Source organism: Melospiza melodia, chromosome 8, assembly GCF_035770615.1.
Source record: "Melospiza melodia melodia isolate bMelMel2 chromosome 8, bMelMel2.pri, whole genome shotgun sequence".
Classification (NCBI taxonomy): Eukaryota; Metazoa; Chordata; class Aves; order Passeriformes; family Passerellidae; genus Melospiza; species Melospiza melodia.
Genome location: NC_086201.1, coordinates 25,658,118 through 25,678,554, shown reverse-complemented (window position 1 = coordinate 25,678,554; position 20,437 = coordinate 25,658,118). Strand labels below are relative to the sequence as shown.

Here is a 20,437-nt window from a genome sequence, read left to right as displayed (position 1 = left end):
ATTTGGGTGATTTAAATGTTAGACATTGTGTTGTACTGGACAGAGATCTGGTCATCTTACAGTAAGTATCAAGCATTCATATTTTATGCATGCCGTGTAACTCAGTAAGTCAGTGGATCTGTTCTTATTTGAGTGAGCAAATTCTAATGAGTTCTAATTTAAGTGAGTTTAACCTGAATATTTTTACATTCTTCCTGTCCACTTTCTTTATTTTATGTACCTCTGGTACAGAGAAAATAAAGGAGGTAAGCTGTGCATTTGTAAGTCTACCTTCTAGATTGCTACATGTAGCTTTCACCAAACACTTTTGTTTAATTCATTGCGCTGTGTCTTCTGATTTCACTGATTTCTGTACATGAACTTTTCTGTCAAGTTATGCAGAGACTTCTACTACTGCAGCTATTTTAGGAACAGTTGTATCATATTTTCATATATATTGCATATGAATATCTATCTATAGGCAAACTTATGTGCCTGTGTAAATGCTGGACAGAGCTGTTGTTTTGCAGAACCCTTAGTAAGAAAGAAAATAGAATAGTGGAAAAGAAACATAGTGGTATTTTTTTCAAAGAAGGACTACAGTAAAAACTGTGCCATTGTAGTCTTGAATGAAAAAGACTATTAAAACAAATCTGTATCTCAATATTTTAAGCATCTAAATTTAGGTTATGGCTGAAATTTAGAGACTGAAACACAAATAGCAGCTTTCACCAATTAAAATGGTGAGGAGCATATTTATGGTAGACTCAATAATTTTAGATCATTGAATATTTATGCTTCATAAATGGCCAGTATTCTGTCATGTTTATGACAAATGATCAATGATTCTAACTGAAAAAATGTAAGAAGTGAACATTTGTTTAAGTTCAGATTTAACATCAAATTTATTATTTAAGTTTTAGATAATTTCCAACTCTTAAATTTTTATTTATTTTAGCAAACTTTCCCTTTGTTCTGCACAATAAACGATATAGATTGCCTTTGGAATCTTGTGTGACCTAGATCCATTATTCCTAGTGTTTTGCAATTGCAGTGTTATCTGAAAGATAGTTACTACTAGTTAATTCATACTTACATTTCTGTGATTGGAAATATAATGTAGTTTAGAGCATTAGTGAAATAAATCCTGAGGGGAGACATTCAGTTTCCACTACTGCAGGGACGTAACTACTTTTGCTTTCACAGTTGTTAATGTAAGTAGGTACATGGTTAAGCTTTGTTTTCCCCTTCCATAACAGCTCAATAAGAAATAATGTTAGCTCAGCCTAAAACTTTAGTTTTGCTTGAAAATTGTAGAAAATACTTTTGAATAATTGCAATCAGTGAATCTGAGGAAGAGTTTGGTGTAGATATGCCCTCTATGACCTGAAATTGTACATTGTACCCTGTAGTAATCCTGCATGTAAACACCGAGCTCTTAATAGTGAAAGATCTCATTTCCTGTACTTAAAACTGTTTTGAGGATTGGTTTTGCTGTGCTACAGTTTTGCAGTTACTTGAATTACTCCTATTTTATGCTGAGCAGAGAGCTTGCCATTTGCTGGCATTTCTCTGCACGTGGCACCAAAACTATTTTGTTTAATGTAATTCTGTTTAATTTAATTTCTGAAACGCATCCAGTGAATTGTTCAGATTAAAAGGTTTAATTTGAATGGTTCAATATGTCTCTGTGTAGAATATGTGGTTTTACACTTTGGTTTGTTTTGTTATAGAATGCCTAATGCCATCTGTTAATTTCAAATGGATCCAGACTTGCAGGGTAAGGATTTTTCTTATTTTTCCCCAACTTTTCTCAAAAGGCATTTCTGTGTCTTTTTGAACAGAAACTACTGAATTTTAATGAAATCATGCCACCTTGAGAATCTCTGTGCTGTAGCACGTAAATGATAAATTACAGAGCTGTGATGTCTTACCTTTATTGTTGGATGTGTCCAGGCACCTTCCTTTCCACTATCACATTGGCTTATGGAATAGTCAGGCACACATGGCCATGATCTCTAATTTATAATAAATGCTAAGGTGCTTTTCATACTTTGGGATAGGCATGAAGATGGCCATACACTCCTTTTTTGAGAGCAAAATCTCAGCGGACACCTCATCTGCCACAGAGCACCTCAAAATGCAGAATAGCAGGTAACCAGCTGAAGATGTCAGGAATCAGCACACTTCTATGTGTGCAGGAGCTCCTTTGTCAGCTTCTCTACAAAGGGCATTTATATTTCTTGAGGTGAAATTTGACCCACAGCAGAATGATTACATGCTGGTTTTCTGTCCAGAGGGGAAGCCCCTTTCCTATGAGAAATGAAATATTTTAATGTCCCTAAATAGCCTCTCATCAGTAATAATTCTAAAATAATTTGCTATTTTACTTATGTGTCCTCACAAGTTAATTCTGGAACTGTGTTTGACAGGCACAGAGTGCCCTACTTTGAGGCCACATTTTGTTTGTAAGGGTGGACTAGAATTAAGTAGCAGATGGCTACTAAAACAGATTCTCTTCAATTTGAAAATCATCTTGTGCATGGAAGGTGTTTGAGTTGAATCATATGTCTATTTCTAGCATTTTTATTTGAGAATAAGCGTTTGGAACTTAATCCATAGCCTAATGAAAACTGTGGGAGTTGTTCTGTTTCTTTCAAAAGGGCTTTGGATCAGTTTATTGAGGAAAGAGAACTGATGATGCGTGGAAGTCAAAACTCATTTTTCACATTCTATGACATGCTACATTGCATCTCCAAATAATATCACAAAACATAGTATGACAAGAGCAGAACTAAGCAGATGGTATAGCAGTTATTGGCATCTTTCTATAGCTTAGGCGGCATCTGGGAACCAGAAGAGCCCATAATCTGCTGACTATTAATATTAATCTGGTGTATTTCTTGGAAACCATTGCACACAGATTGGCACCTTTCCAGACTGAACAGGTGAAGTATTTTGTGAGTTATTTCTACTCATTTATACATATTTATTGCTTATCTTTAGTCTTAATCAACTGTGTCTAACTCTCTCTGAAGTACAGGGAGAAAAGAGTCTCTGAGGACAGAAGGATAACTGATAAATACCTTTTTAGTTTCTAAAGTTTAGTAAACAAACCTTGTTTTTTGTTCTTGAAGTTCTGGGTATATGTAAAGTATCGAGTATGGGTCACAGTCAGCATCTCTTACTTTCCACTCAGAAAAACATCCTTTCTTGATGTGAAAGAAATAAGCTGGAATCGTATAAGGATATGGGATTTAGTCAAGCAGATTGAGTGGGTTTGCTAAACAGAGATGTCAAAAGTAATTTGCTGTGGTAAAGGGCTTGTCTTCTTCTGCAAGACTCCCTCATGTTGATCTTGACAGAAGATTTGTTTGGTGCTTGAAACAATATGCATCCAAAACAATAAGCCTGCTGTGCAAACTGATAAACTGTTCCTTGAAGAGGAGCATCTCTGATCAAAAAACCTATTTTTGTGAAGAAATATTATTTCATTATGATCTTGGCTAAAAGTTTGCGCAGTGCATAACCCCCACAGGTCTTGTTCTGATATATGAATAAACTTGATTCCCAAAGAAACAGATGTGCTCTCTGTGTTAAATTCTGATTTTACAAAAGATGGTGTTACTGTTTACAAGAAGATTGTTCACCCCACAAAGTTATTTTTTAAAACAGAAAATGTGTTCTATTTGTTTGGGGTTTTTTTCCCCCAAATTTTCCTTCAGAGTATTGATCAACTTGAAACTCCAAATTTGGTTGTTTTGATTTTTAGTTAGTTTTGAATGAAGCACTCCATTGTAATGTGTGTTTGTTTTCTTTCACAGAGGCCTTCAATAATGTTGAGAGCTCCGTATACAGAACAGCCCTAAAACTACGCTCAGTACAAAGTCTTTGCCAGTGTTAGTAGCCAAAGAGAACCCTATGCTTTTACAGGGAGGAGAATCTGTATCAAATTTGCATTGCTGTCACCATGAGTTATTATGCTACTTTGCTCTCTCATTTTCCACCTTGGAGTTTCAGAATGGATTATGAACACTTAAGATCTTCATATACAAATTGATTTTTTTTCTTTTTGAATGTCAATGGAAATACATTAGTGAAATTCTAAAATTATGAGAGAATCAAAGTATATCTACCATCTGCAGCAATACTATGTAGACATCACTGACAATTATTAATCTATTATTATGGTCTTGAAAAGTCAAATTCTAATGTGTTTCTTAGGAGCTGATTTATTGGAAATAATAATGGCTTATTGAAAATGCATTGACTGGACTATAAGAATTAATGAGAACAAAATAGAACATGATAGACCAGAAAACTACTGGTTAGTATTCATTCTCCCTGTCTTTGAAAGGAGGGAGAATTCAGTGCAATCAAAGAGTTGTGCAACAAAGTCCTGGTCACCTAGCTCACTTTGAAATTACTGGATGTAAATTCCATATTGAATTAAATTTCATGGAAATCTTGAATTTTTTATTTGTGCTGAAAATGCACAACATTGCAAATGAGGTCTTCAGGGTAACACAGAGAAGGTGACTAGTTTGTTGGCCTTTCTTTCATTTGGGGATGCATTTCTATGAGTACATTTAGTTTGGTCTCAGTCCTGATATGGTCTAAGCATAAATCATATGAGCGTCTGCCTGATGCTCTGTGTCAATGTAGAAGTGCCACAGGTACTGGTTTTCTTTTTATGTGGTGTACTGTTTAAGGCTTCATTTTACAGGCCTGCCTTAGCTAGGTGAAAAATAGTCAGGCTTCCATTCATAAAAAGGCAGGGACTCTCATTCATTTCTTCCTTAATTTTCCCACAGTGGATTTGATTGACGTTTCTCTGATTCAGCACATCCTATCAAGTGAACAAAGCCAAAGGGAAGAGCGGATTTCTCTGAACAGGCAGCAAATCTCTAGAATGCTGATGAAGCTCTTCCAAAGGGCAAGGTCAGAAAAACCAGGCCAGGTAGATCCAAGAGCTGCTGAATTCACATTGGGCCTGCTGATTGCCATGTATGACAGGTGAGAAGAAGAAGAATAAATTTAGATCCATTGTGGAGTACTGTAGAGTTAAAGAATGTGGGTTTGGACAGGACATATTGCTCCCATCCAAAGTGGAGCTAGACTAAGTTTGTTTCTACCACTCTCACACCATTTCTGTGTGAAACTCTCCCATTTTGATTGGTTATGCTTTGTATAAAAACTAGGAGTAGTTCAGCAGTAGGAATATAAGGCACAAAACTGCATCAGAAACACAGTGCTCAAATGCTCCCAAAACTATCTTTGCCAGTCCATGCTGACTTTTTCTCTGAACAGCTTAACAGAGTAGCTTTTCATCTGACTTCCAAGATATTTTGGTACACTCCTAAAATGAATCCATATTTCCCTCAGGAGAACAGTACCCATGCACAGATCAGGAGTTTGCCAGTCACTTTTTGTTATTCATTTTCCTCTAGCTTAAAAAGTTAATCTACCAATTATGAAACAAAATTGATGTGTCATAACTAAGGTGAGCAGCTCAGTGAATAGCACAGTTTCTGAAAATAATAAGGAAACACCTCACAGAGAGTATTTTTCTTATGTATTGTTTGTAAATAATGAGTTATTTCACTAAAGGCAGGATTGATTTGTGATTGTATCAGATTTAAAAGACAGACTACGTTAGTTGTACAAGTTATTTACCACAGGTGAAATTTTTCCCTTCTACATGATAGTAAAGTTTTTACTGAAAGTAAATGAGATGTAAGTGGTCTGCAGAACTTTTTCTTGAATCTTTATTCATTACTCATATGATCGTTACTGCTAAAGGTCCCACTTTATCAAAATTTTTGTAAAAATTCCATTAAGGATAAGTGCTGTTGTAAGAAATAAAGCTAGAAACATCAAGAGTATTTTGTAATTTTTGTGTGCTGTAGGGAAATGATGTAGAAGAATCTTCTTAATAGTACTATCTTAGTCTTTTAGTCTGTTTTCTAAGGGATGTCTTAGGGGTGCCATTTTCTTTTTGTTGCTATTTCTTTTTTTAAAAAGAATTTAATAAGTTTCTCGACATGTATATAAGATAGGAAGAGCTTCTTATAATTTTCTAATCATGTTTTCTCTATAGAGTGCTATTGTCCACTATTAACATTGGAAAGTATTTAATAGAAAGAGCACATAGGAATTTTCCATGTTTTTGTGGTATTTACTTAATAAGCTTACATAAACATCTTAAGGGTGCTTGATTGTGTACTTCAGCTTTAGTCTTGGAGTTTTTTCTTTGAAATTTCTGGAAAAACAACAATTTCCCATGCAGTTCATACTTGAGAGTCAGTATTGCAGCTTTACACAGTGTGGGTTTATCTAAAGACTCTTGAAGACATATTTTGAATCTTTGCAAAAGTAATATCTTAAATATAGATTTCTGGGATTTCCTGATTTGTGGTTTCTGATTAATGTCTGCATCGTCTTCACAAAAAATATTAGTGTTTTTCATTAGGTGCCTATGTCACAAAATTTGGTTCTAAATTAATCTACGTTATTATTATCTAATGGTCAAAACTAAATGTCCTGCTTCTGCATAGATCTGATTAAATTGAGTTTCAGTGAAATTAAATGTAATCAGCCCAAGAGAAGCTTAGCGCAGATCTGGGGCCACAGTGGAGCTGCCTGATGATATATGCAAAACTTAGATTGCATCCTTTATTCAGTACTGTATTTGGGAAGGCTTCCCACAATAAAAAGAGCAGATTTTTTTTAGGACATACATTGTAAATGTAAAATTACATTTTACTTGGAATGTGAAGTCTCTGAAGGAGATGTTTTCTTTTTGTTTTATGATTGCATGGTATCTTGGAACAGTTAACTCTGCAGTTATTTTCAGTGACAAAAGGTTCTAGCCATAAAATATTACTGAAATGTTACTTTGGTTACATTTATACATATAAAAGGATACATGTTTTGAAGTTTTCTTCCTATATAGCAGTATTCCATTCTTTAGATGTTTCAGTCTTTATATTCTCTGTGAATGAGAATAGTGTAACTTATTTCATTTTCCTAGATCTGGAACGGGCTATGTCAGAACTAGATCTGCTGCAGCTGCCCTAATTTCCCTTTCAGGAGATACTCTACTGGCTAAATACAGAGGTGGGAAATGTATGATTTTATACACTATCTGAAATACTGAACATTGAGGAAAATTTCCACCATCTTTTTTTTTTATTTTAAAATAAAAGCTCTGCATGAAAAAAGTAAATTATGTTGACTGCTTAGTTGTAGAGAAAGGCTGATGCAGAATAATGCTTTCCAATCAATATCTGTAGCCATCTTTGCAATAGAGAGCCTCAGAAGAGGTTATAGTGACATTTAAGTAAAACTTCTATTTGCCTAGCAGAAAATAACAGAAACCCCATGGTTTTAAATTAGCAAGTCACAATTTAAATAGAGCACTTCTTGTATAAACATATTTAAATATTTTTCCTAATGTTGTAAGAATAAGTTCATTGCTTTTTTCCTTGCTTTCCTTCTCTTTCCCTCACTGTAGGGAGAACTATGGTCACAGCAGTCACTGAGAGCCTGTTAGGTACAAAATATAGTGAAACTTTCTGGAAGGGTTTCTTTGTTAGACTGCAGTTACCATAGCAGTTTGAAGATAGCTTGAAGACAGTTCAGACTCTGCCAGGATTCCAGGGTTTTTTTCCTTGTTTTCAGCTTTCTTCCAGTTTTATGCTGTCCCTGATGGGAAGGAGACCTTGATTACCCAAAGTGCCCTGAGAAGCCTTCTAACAGACTTAAATCAGGTAATGTCAGTGCAGTGCTGTTACTCAACAGATTTTGTAGGAGAGTGCTAACCTAGCAGAAGAAAACCCCTCATGGTTGATACCTTTTATGTTTGATTACCTTATGGGACTGAAGTTAATAAGACACTGTGGGTATAGGGAGCTGTCATGCAAAATAGGTAAAAGAATCAAATTCTGTCCTTTTTTTCAAAATAGCCATTTTTATTAGTGAATGCTATGTTGCCTGTGCTTACAGATCCTGGAAACAACTGGATACAACTATTCCTAAAGCAACTCCAAACTTCAAATATCTGTACTCACTAGAATAGCTTGCAGTTGCAGCAAGTTGCCTTAGCATACAGGTATTTCCAGCTGAACTGGTGCTGAAAATGGGATCTGAAAATGACCTCTGGGATTTAAACTTAGTGTCCTTCAGGAGTATAGTGTGGAAATATAGTATGTTTATCCATTACAGTAAGTGGGTTGGAAACAAATCATTCTGACACACCCTGAACTGTGAAACTGCATACTGATAGCATGAATATGAACGGGCTTTCTTCAGAATAGTGTGTAAAATGGCATTGCTATAGATACTTCACCATCTGTGTGCTGTCACCATCGCAGCAGAGCATGATGAGAACATCTGTTTTTTATTGAGGTGTTTCTGAGCCTTTCTTCTTGATGTAGGTCCCAGCCATTGTGGGAGAAAGCTGCACTCTGTCTTGTGTGGAAATTGCGATTCATGATTGTTTCCATGGGGTGAGTGAAATTCTGATGTCCTGGGAAATGATTCTGAATGTTGCTGATTGATTAAAACTTCAAGTGTATCACCACATAACATCCCCAAGTATCTACTTTTAAGAAGCAGGGCTGATCATCAGTCTCACAGTATGGGAGGATTTGTATCTATAGAAAAGATGCTCAGTAAGATACTACTGAAGATTCTAGCATTTATTCCAAAACCTTTGGAACCCAGTAACATTTTACATGAATGGAAAATTTATGCCAGCAAAATCCAATATCAGAGCTTTTATTAGAGATTGTAGATGAACCACCAGTTTTTTTCAAGTGAATGTATGAGCTTGAGACGTGTATTTTTTCTAGGTTCTGAATGCAGCCATTGTTGAAGAAAAATTCCTGTCTTGGCTGAGATCAGAGCCTGCTGTCCTCCTGTGGCTCCCTACATGTTACAGATTATCAGCCACGGAAATGGTTTCTCACCAAGCTAGATGCAGAGTCTGCAAAGTTTTCCCCATTACAGGCATCAGGTGTGTCAGTGGTCTTTAGCATCCACACAATTAGTTCTTACCATTGTTTGCATACCTTACAGGCTGTAACTGATGTACTAAGTAACAAGCTTTGGATGTAATCTAATTTAACCAGGAAAAGAGGGGTAGAGAGAACCACTGCAGTCTAATGCTCAAGTCTTCATCCTACTTCTCTTTAGCTCACTAGCACAAACATGAAAACTGGCCACAGGTAAACCGGCAGTCCAAGGGTAAAGTCAATTAAACCTGTGTATCTCATTTCTTAATTACTTTTCCTGTAACCAATTGTATTAACTGGCTCATTAAGTTTTCCATCTTAGCACCTTTGTCATCTAAGTAATGTTATATAATGGCATAGTGGTATAAAAAGAACACTATCCATTACCATCTAACCAGAATGCTCAGAAAAGCATTTTACTGTTACTACATTCTTGCTAATTGTAAGCTTGCAGATTTAGTTTCTTGCATTTTTAGTTTTTTGTTTATGCACCCTATGTCAATATTACAGTTCCATGGAAGCAGCAAATAGAGGTAAGCTGGTGTGTAAGAAGCATATGAAGTTGTAACTGCATTATGAAAAATGGGAAATGGTGCTGGAACAACAGTTTCTTCCATGGACTGCATTTCAGTGCAGCAAATAAATAAGATCAAAACCACTGATGGGTTCAGAGAAAAATCCTCAATCATTTGGGAAAAATAGCTTGAATTCAGAAAATGCTGAGGAAAGCCATTATTCTAACGAAGATGTTTCTTTGAATTTCAGAGCCCAGGGATCTGAGTTTACAGTAATCAAGCTTACTTACATCAAGTTCTTACTTGTGAGGAGGTAAAGAAATCCTTTTGTTTTTCTTCACAGGTATCGCTGTTTAAAGTGCCTCAATTTTGACCTTTGCCAAGCTTGCTTTTTCACTGGCCGTCTCTGCAAACCACATAAGAGATCACATCCCGTTGTGGAACATTGTGTGCAGGTAAAGCCCTATTGTACTGATTCATTCCCTGTTGTGGTTCTTCATGGAGGCAAGTAGGCAGTGGATTCTTGAACTACAAGCATTTCAAAGTTATGTGTGTATTAGCCATAATGGCCATGACATATTAGCATTATTAGTCTGGGAACAGGGAGACAGGGAAAGGACAAAAGCAGGCTTCTAACTTTAGAATGAGTATTCTGTTCTGAAGTAACTGAATAGAGCTATGAATATCTCAGTGCAAGTCTTCATCTTAAGAAGCTTTATGGCAAATTTTCTGTTAGCAGATAATCCTTAAATTTATGAAAATTCTCCTCAATGTCCCAATGTTCCTTCACCGCAATCCCAATGCACACTCGTCCAGAAATTCACTAATTCTGAAGTTATAAAAACTCCTGCATGAAATGTCTTTCTTTTTCTCTCTTTTCTGAATGTCTTCAGTTTTTCCACTTTATTGTAAACCTTTCTGACTCATTTGTCTCTGTCAGGGATACAGCACAAAGAGGTAACACATGTCCAACTAAGATCACATAATTGGACTCTGTTACAGGGGCAACTTGTGCTATCATCACACTAGTGACAAAGTATGACACTGGGAATTTGTGTTTGGAAGACCGGCTTCTCCTTTGAGCAGGAGATTCCAGATCTTGCTCACAGCAGCAGATGGGCTTTTTGTGGATCTGTATAACTGTATCTTTCTGTTCCAGTAAATGAGCTGAAACTTAGGGAAGTTTCCCTAGAAACCTATACTTCCTGTTCTCCTTCCCAATCCTCTGCAGGTAATGTGAAAGATACCTGGGTAGCCAATATTTGCATTAAAACTAGAGACTGTTAGACTGCTCTTGTAGTCACCCTTTGTCTGAGGTAGCATTAAACTCTTGCTACTTCACTGCTCTCTTTCTGAAAACAAAACCCTATTGTTTACATTGTGAGAAATTACAACTGGATACTCAATATCTGCATTAAAAATAACAGTTCAGTCCTTCAAATATTCTTCCTCATACTCCATCTGTGAGAAAGTAGGAAAATCAAAAGTTAACTCCTCATTAAGATATTTCTAAGTAGAGACCTTAAAATTAGTGTGAATTGAGAGTGAATGGGAATGTGTGTTTGTGGAGGCACCAGAAGGAAGGACAGGAGATAAACCAAGGCAAGAGATGTTGCAGCCTAGATTGCAGCCACCTTGTTGCTGCAGAATTGCAATTGAATCACTGAATTTAGATTTCCATTATGAAGCCCTACTCTAACAAAAACTCTGTAAATATTACTTTATAGGCCAAGTATTACAATACAGGCCAAAATCTATACCAAAATTTAAAAGATAAGCTACTCACTAGATACCATTTTTATATCTATTGTGTGGGACATAAAATAATCAGCAGTAAGTTGCTATCCCCATCCCTTCCACTCTTAGCAGATGCTGTCCTTTTCTTTTCACACTCTCTTTATCAGGGATTGAGCTGCTGAGTGGAGGTTTGCAATATCAGCAGTTTTTCCTTGCCGTGCTGACACCTTGTGGTAACATTACTACCTCGTTGAGAAGCACTAGGAGGCATGTGGTGTGTTTTCTTTGTTTTCCTGTTCAGTCTGTCAGGGCTCACCCCATGTTCTGCTGCAGTCACCTGGGGCAGAATTGGTTGGTGTCCTCCAATAATACAGCTACTAACCTTAGTTGTTGTACATGAGCCTGACACTTCTGTGATAAATGGATGTATATTTTACTGTATTCTGTGAGAGGAGGATGTGAGCCGTGGAAGACTATATCTACAAATACTTAATACAAGTATAAAAGTATTTCTTCCTTAGATACTAGTCAGCAGAATTACTGTTGTGACTGTGAGCTTGATCATTGTGTTTAGGCATTTCCAGGCTGTCTGACTTTGATCCAGTCAGTATTTTGCCTAAAAGAATTGGAGCTGCTCTTGCCTGTGGCCCTGCAAGTATTACCCACCTCAGCTCCCCTTCTAGGGCTCAGATAGCAGCCATGAGCCTTGTCAGATGATGAACAGATGGACCTTTGCTTTGGAATATGTCTGTTTCTGGGCAGCACCTGTTTGAAAAGTCACTTTCTTCTTTATTATCCCTCATTCCAATAGATGTCAGCAAAGGCGAACGCAAAGCACTTTGTCCGCACCATCAGGAACAACCTGTTCCAAGAGCGCTGCAGAAGAAAAGAGGCTCAGAGAAGGACGGCTCTGGAGTCAGTGGAGAGGCACTTCCCTGCTCACAAAAAAACTTCGTGAGTTTTGGTGTCAGATGAATTTATAATCTCTGCATGTCAGGCTGTGGGATATTGCTTGATTATGTCCTTTGAGTAAGGGACCTTGTTATGACAGATACCATGTCATGATTTTTCTATTAAAAAAGGAAAGAATAACTGAGAAGTTGCTGCACATTGTTCTGTAGCTTAACCATAGTTACCATGCTGACAACCTAATGATTAGTTGTCTTATAAAATATAACAGGCTTGTATTGTGCTTCCCTCCTTCCTTATGTTGTATTTTTCACTCTGTTCCATTTCTTATACTCAGTCTAGGGCCAAGCATTGCAAATATTTACTACCTTTACAACTGCATGGGTTCTTAAACACCTCCTCTGTGACAAATCCGTTGGAAATTTACTGTGAATACTTTCCACATGTGACCCACAGTGCATTCACTGGCAGGCATTCTAGTAAAGTCCCACTAAATTGCAGACCTGTGGAATCACTCACAATAGCAAGTAGATGATCTCACCATTCCTCTTCTTTCAGACCAGTTGTTTTTTGTCCTTTGGTTAATATTTAAAGTCATTACTATATTTCCACTCATCACAGTGGTTAATAATGAGCATTGAAGGTTATGTTGGCTAAATGGAGCAAAAAAACGAAGCAGCAAATTGCACTGAGAATAAATGGGTGGAAAGAACAGCCTGTTGCTGAGATTCTGTTGGGAGAGTGGAATTTGTTTTCAGGAATTTCATTCTTTTAACCAAAATATGCCAGCAGGCATAGCTAAATTTTACTTCTGGCTTAGTCAATAGCACATATGTCTGTCTATTTACACTGCATTAGTTTTCTGCATTCGGGTCTTCCTGGGTAGAAAAACAATGAGTCCTGATCCTTTCCCTACTCATTACTTCTCTGTTGGTATACAGTACTCCTGTGGAATTCAGTGCTTCACCACTACTTGGTCCTGAAAATGTGTCTTTCCCAGTGGACAACTGTGTCCCAGAGTCACCCAGGTTCATACCTGAAAACAGGACTGTAATGCAGAAGAGTGAGAGTAACAAGATGACACCAGAGCAAGGCAAGACAATAGCTCAGGTGAGCAAAACACAAAGCAGTAATAGTGCTAAACCTGTGAAGGAGACCTAGCAAGTTAATTATCTAATTGTCTTCTAATTTCAGTGAAAATGTAATGGGCAGCTTCACCTTTCTGTAAATTCCTCACTTACAGCGAAAAATATGGAACTGGAAAACTTAGTGAGGTTTGAATTTGTTGCCTTCCCAAGATTAGTGACTAACTCCTTGATTTTCATGACCTTCAGAAGCGCCTGTAAGAATATTTGCCTTGGGGTTTTTTGAGATGTTGTAGAGTAGCATGCTAAAGTCTAGATGAGTCTGGAGTCCTCTCGCTATTCTGACAGTAAAAAAGGCCATCATGTCTTCCTACTGCAAGCAAATGTCAAAGAAGAATACCTGAATTCTTATCAGACTCAGGCCATTTTTGTTACCATGGAAATAGCAAGAGGACAAAATAGGCCCTCTTAGGATAAACTCAGAGCAGTGTCCACTCCAACTAAAATAGCTAATGCACAAAAGGTCTCTATTAATCCATTCCTAGCTTTTCTCCAAAGAAACAATATTAAAAGAGTGGGTAGGGCAGTGTAGCTAAAAAAAAGTACATAGCAATTTTTTGTTTCTATATTTTTTGAGAGGTTATTGGCTCTGCACTTACTCAGAATACAGGGAACACTGGGTTGTGTTCAAACCACTTTGTGTCATCCACTCATCTTGTTCTTCCCAGGAGCCAAGGGGTGCAGTAACACAATACTAGCCTGTGTATATCAGGTCACTCCTTTGGCTGCTAATCCTGTGCTGCCCTTTGGAAGACCTGTCTTTTAGAACTCTGCTGCCCAGCTCAAGGTATAGTGCCAGCCAGCAGATATCTGCACAAGATGTTGTGGGCAGATGTTGCTTAAACATAGAATTTTGACGGTTGGCATTTGTCATTTTAGAAAACAGCAGGACAGGACTTGCATCCCTGTGCTGGGATTCTGTCAGGTGCTTTGCTCTCTTGTTTATTTTCTCTCTGGGCTGAGAATTCCTTTTGAGCAGTCTTATACTGATTTCTAAGATCTTACAGTGCAGATGATTTCCACTTTAATTGAAAAGATGTGGACAGTAAGTACAATGATCGTTTTTAATAGAATCTATGACTATGGAGGTCCTGGTTGATCCAGCTCTTAGTCTCATAATTTCCTGGCAGCCCTGATTCCTGCCAAACTTATATCATGGCTCAAAAGTAATCTAGCTGGAAGGTGTTTGTCTCCCTGACTTCTGGGCTACTGTTCTCTGCATGGTACAGAGAATGCTACTTCCGTTTAAAGACCAGGAGTTTCTCTTTTCTTTTCTATATACAGTCTCTTTCAACACCTTCCTGTCTCAATGCAGCTGTGGGACTTGAGAGAGATTGTTCCCAAATCAGAGTATTTGATTTTGCAGAAATCAAGAATATGGATTTTGTTCTATTTTCAAACAAATTCTCATACACTTAAATTTGTCATAGAACAAAGAATTTGTTCTATAGAATAAATTTTCCAGCCATTTGAAATACTTTAATGCATCAGTTGATTATAATACATTAAATTAAAAAGGTTAACTAGTAAATCTGTAGATCTGTCAGATCCAAAATTTGCCATGGACTCCTATAATAAAACTTGCATATAAAAATGAAATGCTATTGCTGATAAAGTTATGAACAGATACTTCCTTTTGTTTTTAGGCAATAGCCTCTTTTGAAGCAGATGTGTTAAAAATGCATGAATCCATTAAAAGCATTCACAGTGACAGCAGGTAGGTAAATGCTGTAGTAAATTCACTGAAGACTGGTGTGCATTACTGCTCCAGCGGGAGGGCTAGAAGACAGATAACTTTTCCATATTTTGGAGATTTTTAGACTTAAAAAATCCTATAAAATGAGGATGAATAATGAAAACTCAGCAACAAAAATTTTAGATGAAGATCACTGGAAAAACAATGGCAAAACAAAACAGTTTTTGGTTTGCTTTCATCAGTGTTTCTGCAATAACTAGTTAATATTTCTAAAGGGAATTTTTAGACAAAAATATGTTCATACAGATTAAAATGTCAGAATAACATACTTTTTCAAATTTTTCTCTGAATAAGGCTTAATCAAAACAAATTTCATAATTTGCATGAAGCTTTTAAATCAAAGTAGAATTCATTTCTAAAAAATATGCTGTACAACAAATAGAGATTAATAGGATGAATACAATACTATAGGTATGGAAGTTCCTTCTGATAGTCAAATCTTTGACACTGTAAAATATTAATTCCTAAATTAATAATCTCTTGGGAGACTTGTTTGCTTGGGTGACATGGCAGGGGAGAAGTTGGTGTGTGAGCTATGATGCCTACCTTTGACTTGCATTTTTGCCTTTCCCATGTTCATCTTTGTAGTTGAATATAAATGTGCTCTATATAACCATGCCTATGACCACTGAAAATGATGGAATTACAGTAAAGTGTAGAATTCAATCCTGAATCTGTTCTCTTTATTTTCTTCAGTATGTTCAGTTCCCTCTGTTCCTGTTCTGTTTCATTCCAAGTAAAATTGCAGCTCCAAGTTCACAAAAGGGCACTCCAAGATTAGAGCTAAACAATTTCAATTTCATTGTGGGTCTGTTCTCACTTGGGAAGATAAAGAGATATGGCAAAGATCTTCAGCTTTCCTTTAGATTAGCAATCGTTGAGAGGATATTTGGGATGCCTGCTCCTATAATGCTGCTCTGACCCAGAGTTTATCATAGAACTGGGTAAATGAATCACATTACTCATGGGAAACTCTTTATTCTTGTCTGTGGACTGACTTCCAGCATTCACCTGTCTGTTCTCAGAACTGGACTCTGAGTTAGTTGAAGGAGGACAGCATTTTACAGTGAGGAGCCCTTAAATGTTGTTATAAGGGACCACTGTAGTATTAATTTTAATTTTAAATGGTCTGACTTGCTGTCCCATTCAGACAAATCTTGCATAGTTCAAGTGATAAAGCTGCTATCTCTAAGACAAAGCATTACCACAGAAAGTGGATCAGGTGAACTTCTGAATGTAACTAAACATGGCAGATAACTATTTCATATTTGTCATATGAAGCAGTTGGTTTATTACTGTAGTGTTAACAAACTTTACTGTCTGTACCTCAGCTGTGAGGAAAGCAAAACTATTTCTACACTGACTTCTTAGAGAAATCACAACTAGAAGAGAATTATGGGTGGTATTTCTGTCATACTGTGCTCTGAGTAGGTAATTTCTAAATCTCTGTTGCACATAAGAGGATGGCGCTTCTGATTGCAAAAATCAGAGTGTTTTTTCAAAATGGCCTGTGCTTGAAAGCTATTGGTATCATTGAAGAAACTGCAGAGAGTACCACCAGCAAGAAGAAATTCTATCAAAGGGGCAGAACCTGCTTTTACTTCATTGTTGCCCATCCATGTAATGGGAATCTTTTGCAGGTCAGGGAGTTGCTATAAGTAGTTTGCTTCTATGCAGAGAAACTGCTATTGTTTCTCTTGTTGCAGCCACCTTTGTGGGAAAGGTAAAAGCCCAAGATGCAAGGTTCAGATGTGGCCACAGTTCTACTCAGCTTCCATATTTCCTCATCTGGAATACTCATGTTCTTGCTAATTCCATGGATACAGTCCAGCTTCTGAAATATTGGCCTCTAATCCCAAAGCTGACAAAATTTTCCTGAACTAGTAAAGGGGATAAAGTTTGTGCTAAAGTGTTTGCTCATTTCCGTGAATGCATATATTTGTGTATGTCTGGTCTAGCAAAACTCCCACCCTCCTGTATCTCTGGTAGGTACATGAAAAAGCAGTTCAACAAATGGAAGGACAAAATGCAATTTCTTCATAACTGCCAGGAAGAAAAAAGCTGCAAAATAGAGGCAAAACTGCAAAGCCTGAGAGTAAGCCATAAAAACCTGCAAATGATGCTGCAGCACATGAAGGAAGAAGTAAAGGTATAGTGATATATATATATATATATATATATATCCAGAATTGTCACAGCTATGAGCCATTACTGAACACTAACAACTGCTTTTCCTGTAGACCAGCACTGTTAATACTATTTCATACACCTTCCAATTGTATTTTCAGTCATCTTAGGCTCTTCTCTTCAGAGAAAGCAGATAAGGTATTGGCAGTATGTATTTTCTTGTCATTCTGTGCATATCTGGCATCTAGCACACATATTCATATTAGCACATTTAAATACTACTGCAGTGAAAATAATGAATATTCCAGTAAGAGTTTCCAACAGAAGTGTTAGATACTTCATTGCAGTCTGTTCTTCAGAGAAGAGTCAAAGTGCTGGCATTGAATAAATATAATGTCATTCCTAATTGCTGTCTTTTACTGGGATGTAATGCAGACATCTTATAGAAAATATTTTATTTGTTTTCAATTATAGTGATTCTTATCATTACAATTATTTCTGAGATTCTTAAAAGGCTCTTGTTTCACAGAAAATGTTTACAGATTTTCCTCCTACAGCTTTTTTGTAGCATTTTCTGCAATACTGTTTTAGTACTACTGGCAAACGGAAATACCAATTATTTTTACAATTTATTTTCTGTGTTTTGTCTATTGTAGACCATGTTGCAGTCATCAGAGCATCCTTTTGCACAGTGTCATAACACAACGCCAAGAAATCCACATGTTGTCTTGGAAAGGAGAATGCAGAGTGAATTAAATCCTGCCCAAATAAGGCCTATTTTCAGAACATGTGCAGAATGGAAATCTTTGAATCCCCCAAACTCTGTGAATAGAATGCAGCTTTTACAGACACCTGAGGTTCCCACTGCAGTGGACTTCACATTCTCAGATGACCCACTGGAGTCAGTGTCCCTGGAGAATGACAAACCCTTTATGGGACAGCATAAACAAGCAAAAGAGAAACAAACATATCTGCCTAAACTGACAGAAAACTCTCTTGGTGGAATGGGGAATACAGTTCTTATTCCCACTGCAATGCAGATACCACCTGATGAGAAGGAAATGAGAAAGGAATTGGAAGTGCTAATGATGAAACTGAAGGACACATTGTCTCTCCAGACTCAACCAGGTATAAGTTCTCCAGTCATCTTGTCACTGTTTTCTTACCTTCATCCCATTTATTCCATAATATTGTTCATAGTCATGTAACCCTCAGAGGAAACTCAGAATCTTGCTTTAGCCTTTGTAGTATTATTCTATATAGTAAGGTAGAGCATATTCCAAATATAACCCCTAATTTCAGACTGATTTGGAACTGGATGAATCAAAGCTCCTAAGAGATAATGAGTCTTGGCAGTCAATTAAGGAGCAAATTTAAACTGGTGAGAGCATGAGAGGTTTTTGCTCTTGCCACTTCTGTGACTCTGTAACTATAACTCTAGTCCTAGGAGACTTCCAGCAGTACAAAATCCCTTTGTAATCAAAGGTCTTACACAGCAGAGCTTTGTTCAACATTCAGGATGCCTCACTTTTGATAATGAGGATGTAATATGGAATATGACAGAAAAAGCTGGTGCTTGTACAGAGTTATCTTAGAGATTCTTTAAGAGTTTTCTAGTGCTCTGGCAGCATCCAAAAGCTTAGAAAGACTTAAAATTTATTCTGCTTTTCAGCCCAACAAACTGCTTTGCACCAGGAGTTCTTCTCTACAGCTGAGCATGTTTGCAGGTCCTTTTCTGACCTCATCCACCAGGTAGTTTCACCAGCTTGTAAGTGATGGAAGCTACCATTCACCTTGCAACTTCACTGAACTACTTAAAGGTAATTGATACTGTGTCTCTTAAAAGAGACTCTTTAAAGTGTCTCAGATGTTGCCTGTAATAACACAGCATGACAGGTTTCTGCATTTAGAGCCTTCACCTGGAGGATTCTGGAGAGCTATATTCCTTTTCTGTAGGTGATTTCCAGCTGCTATGCTGTGACTTCCTCAGCAGTGCAAACTATTGCCCATTTCTCTCTCTTTAGCTGTTGATATCCCATGGTTGAGTTACCTCCTTGGAATGATGCTCTATTTCTTGTTGATGCCAGCAACAAGGAAAACACTTTTTCCTGTAATGTACAGAAGGATTTTAAAGACCTGAGAAATTGAAATTATTCAGTACCACTTCAGAGAGAAAAAAATGTACAGTCAGTTATTTACTATGAATCTTTGGCAGAAGGTGCATAAAAATAGTAAATAACTATGTTTGTATATGCTCAAAACCAGTTATGGTTCAAGAAAATTTGCATACCTTTAAGGATTTTAATTATGTCACTGAAATGATACCAGCTTGCCAAGAAAGAAAATAGCCCAAGTTTTTACAGGATTTTTTCTGTGATGACAAAGAAAATAAATTTCATTCAGGTAAGAACAAAATATTTTTGGAAGCTCTGGGAGAAAAATTAGGTAAATTTTCTGAAGCTTTGTTTCATATATAATCAAACAGTGTTTAGGCTGACGTGATTGAAAAGGCTAATGAAAAGCATAGGGCTTTAGAAAAGCTGCTTAGCAGAACGCTACACAGATTTTCCACATAGATTTTCCTTGTGTTGTATTTTTCAGAATGAGTTATAATCATCAAGATAAAGGGGCTGCCTGACTCATTAAAGAGGCTAGAAATCTTATTTTCTCTTGGTAGCACCTCAGCCATTTTCTTGAAAGACCTTACACTGTGGTAGTGAGATTAATGAACATTCCTCATTCTTTATGCTAGTTTTAGTCAAAGGAGGCCTGAATTACGTGTACTGCAAACACTCGAGAATTTACAGCAAGAAATAATGGTATGCTACTGGAAGCTAACAAGTGGTTTGCCTGTAGCAAAGGTAGTGTAAAGAGGGTGAAAATTAAAAAAAAGAAACTTATTGAGGGAGGAGGGAGGACCCCATTGAACAAATAGTGATGAGGTAGTTAGAAGGTGGATATACCCATAACATAACATAAATAAATATACTGTGAGATAGAAGCTCGTAGCTTTTGCAGTACGCCAGTGCCCAGAGACACACACAACAATCTAAGGGACCTACTTGTTGATTATGGTCAGCTTCTGATGAGGCTTTAAATCTCCTTCTAGTGTGTGCATCTGAATTCAACTTGGTTGGAAACAATAGCAACTGACAAATGCTGGTTTGGTTTGAAGCAACATTGAACAGACCTGGAGCACAAATTCTTACAAATAAATATTCCTCAACTACCATGAATTGTTTTTTCATATCA

General features: G+C 37.0%; 1 protein-coding gene across 1 annotated transcript; it reads left to right on the top strand.

Moving 5' to 3' along the window:
- The first annotated feature begins 1,713 nt into the window (after positions 1-1,713).
- Positions 1,714-18,999, top strand: DYTN (dystrotelin). The gene is made up of 14 exons (XM_063161390.1): positions 1,714-1,759; positions 3,804-3,878; positions 4,794-4,995; positions 7,013-7,098; positions 7,663-7,751; positions 8,418-8,489; positions 8,835-8,998; positions 9,855-9,966; positions 12,060-12,202; positions 13,099-13,267; positions 14,949-15,019; positions 17,048-17,207; positions 17,842-18,313; positions 18,858-18,999. The coding sequence occupies exons 1-14, from the start codon at positions 1,741-1,743 to the stop codon at positions 18,959-18,961; spliced, it is 1,938 nt and encodes a 645-aa protein (XP_063017460.1). The 5' UTR covers positions 1,714-1,740; the 3' UTR covers positions 18,962-18,999.
- The last annotated feature ends 1,438 nt before the right edge of the window (positions 19,000-20,437 follow it).

What these genes read in the sequence shown, in the direction of transcription:
- DYTN (XM_063161390.1), top strand. An exon ending in CTGATTGCCATGTATGACAG is followed by an intron (nt 4,996 to 7,012) that starts GTGAGAAGAAGA and finishes TCATTTTCCTAG; the next exon opens with ATCTGGAACGGGCTATGTCA. An exon ending in CCTGCTCACAAAAAAACTTC is followed by an intron (nt 12,203 to 13,098) that starts GTGAGTTTTGGT and finishes GTTGGTATACAG; the next exon opens with TACTCCTGTGGAATTCAGTG.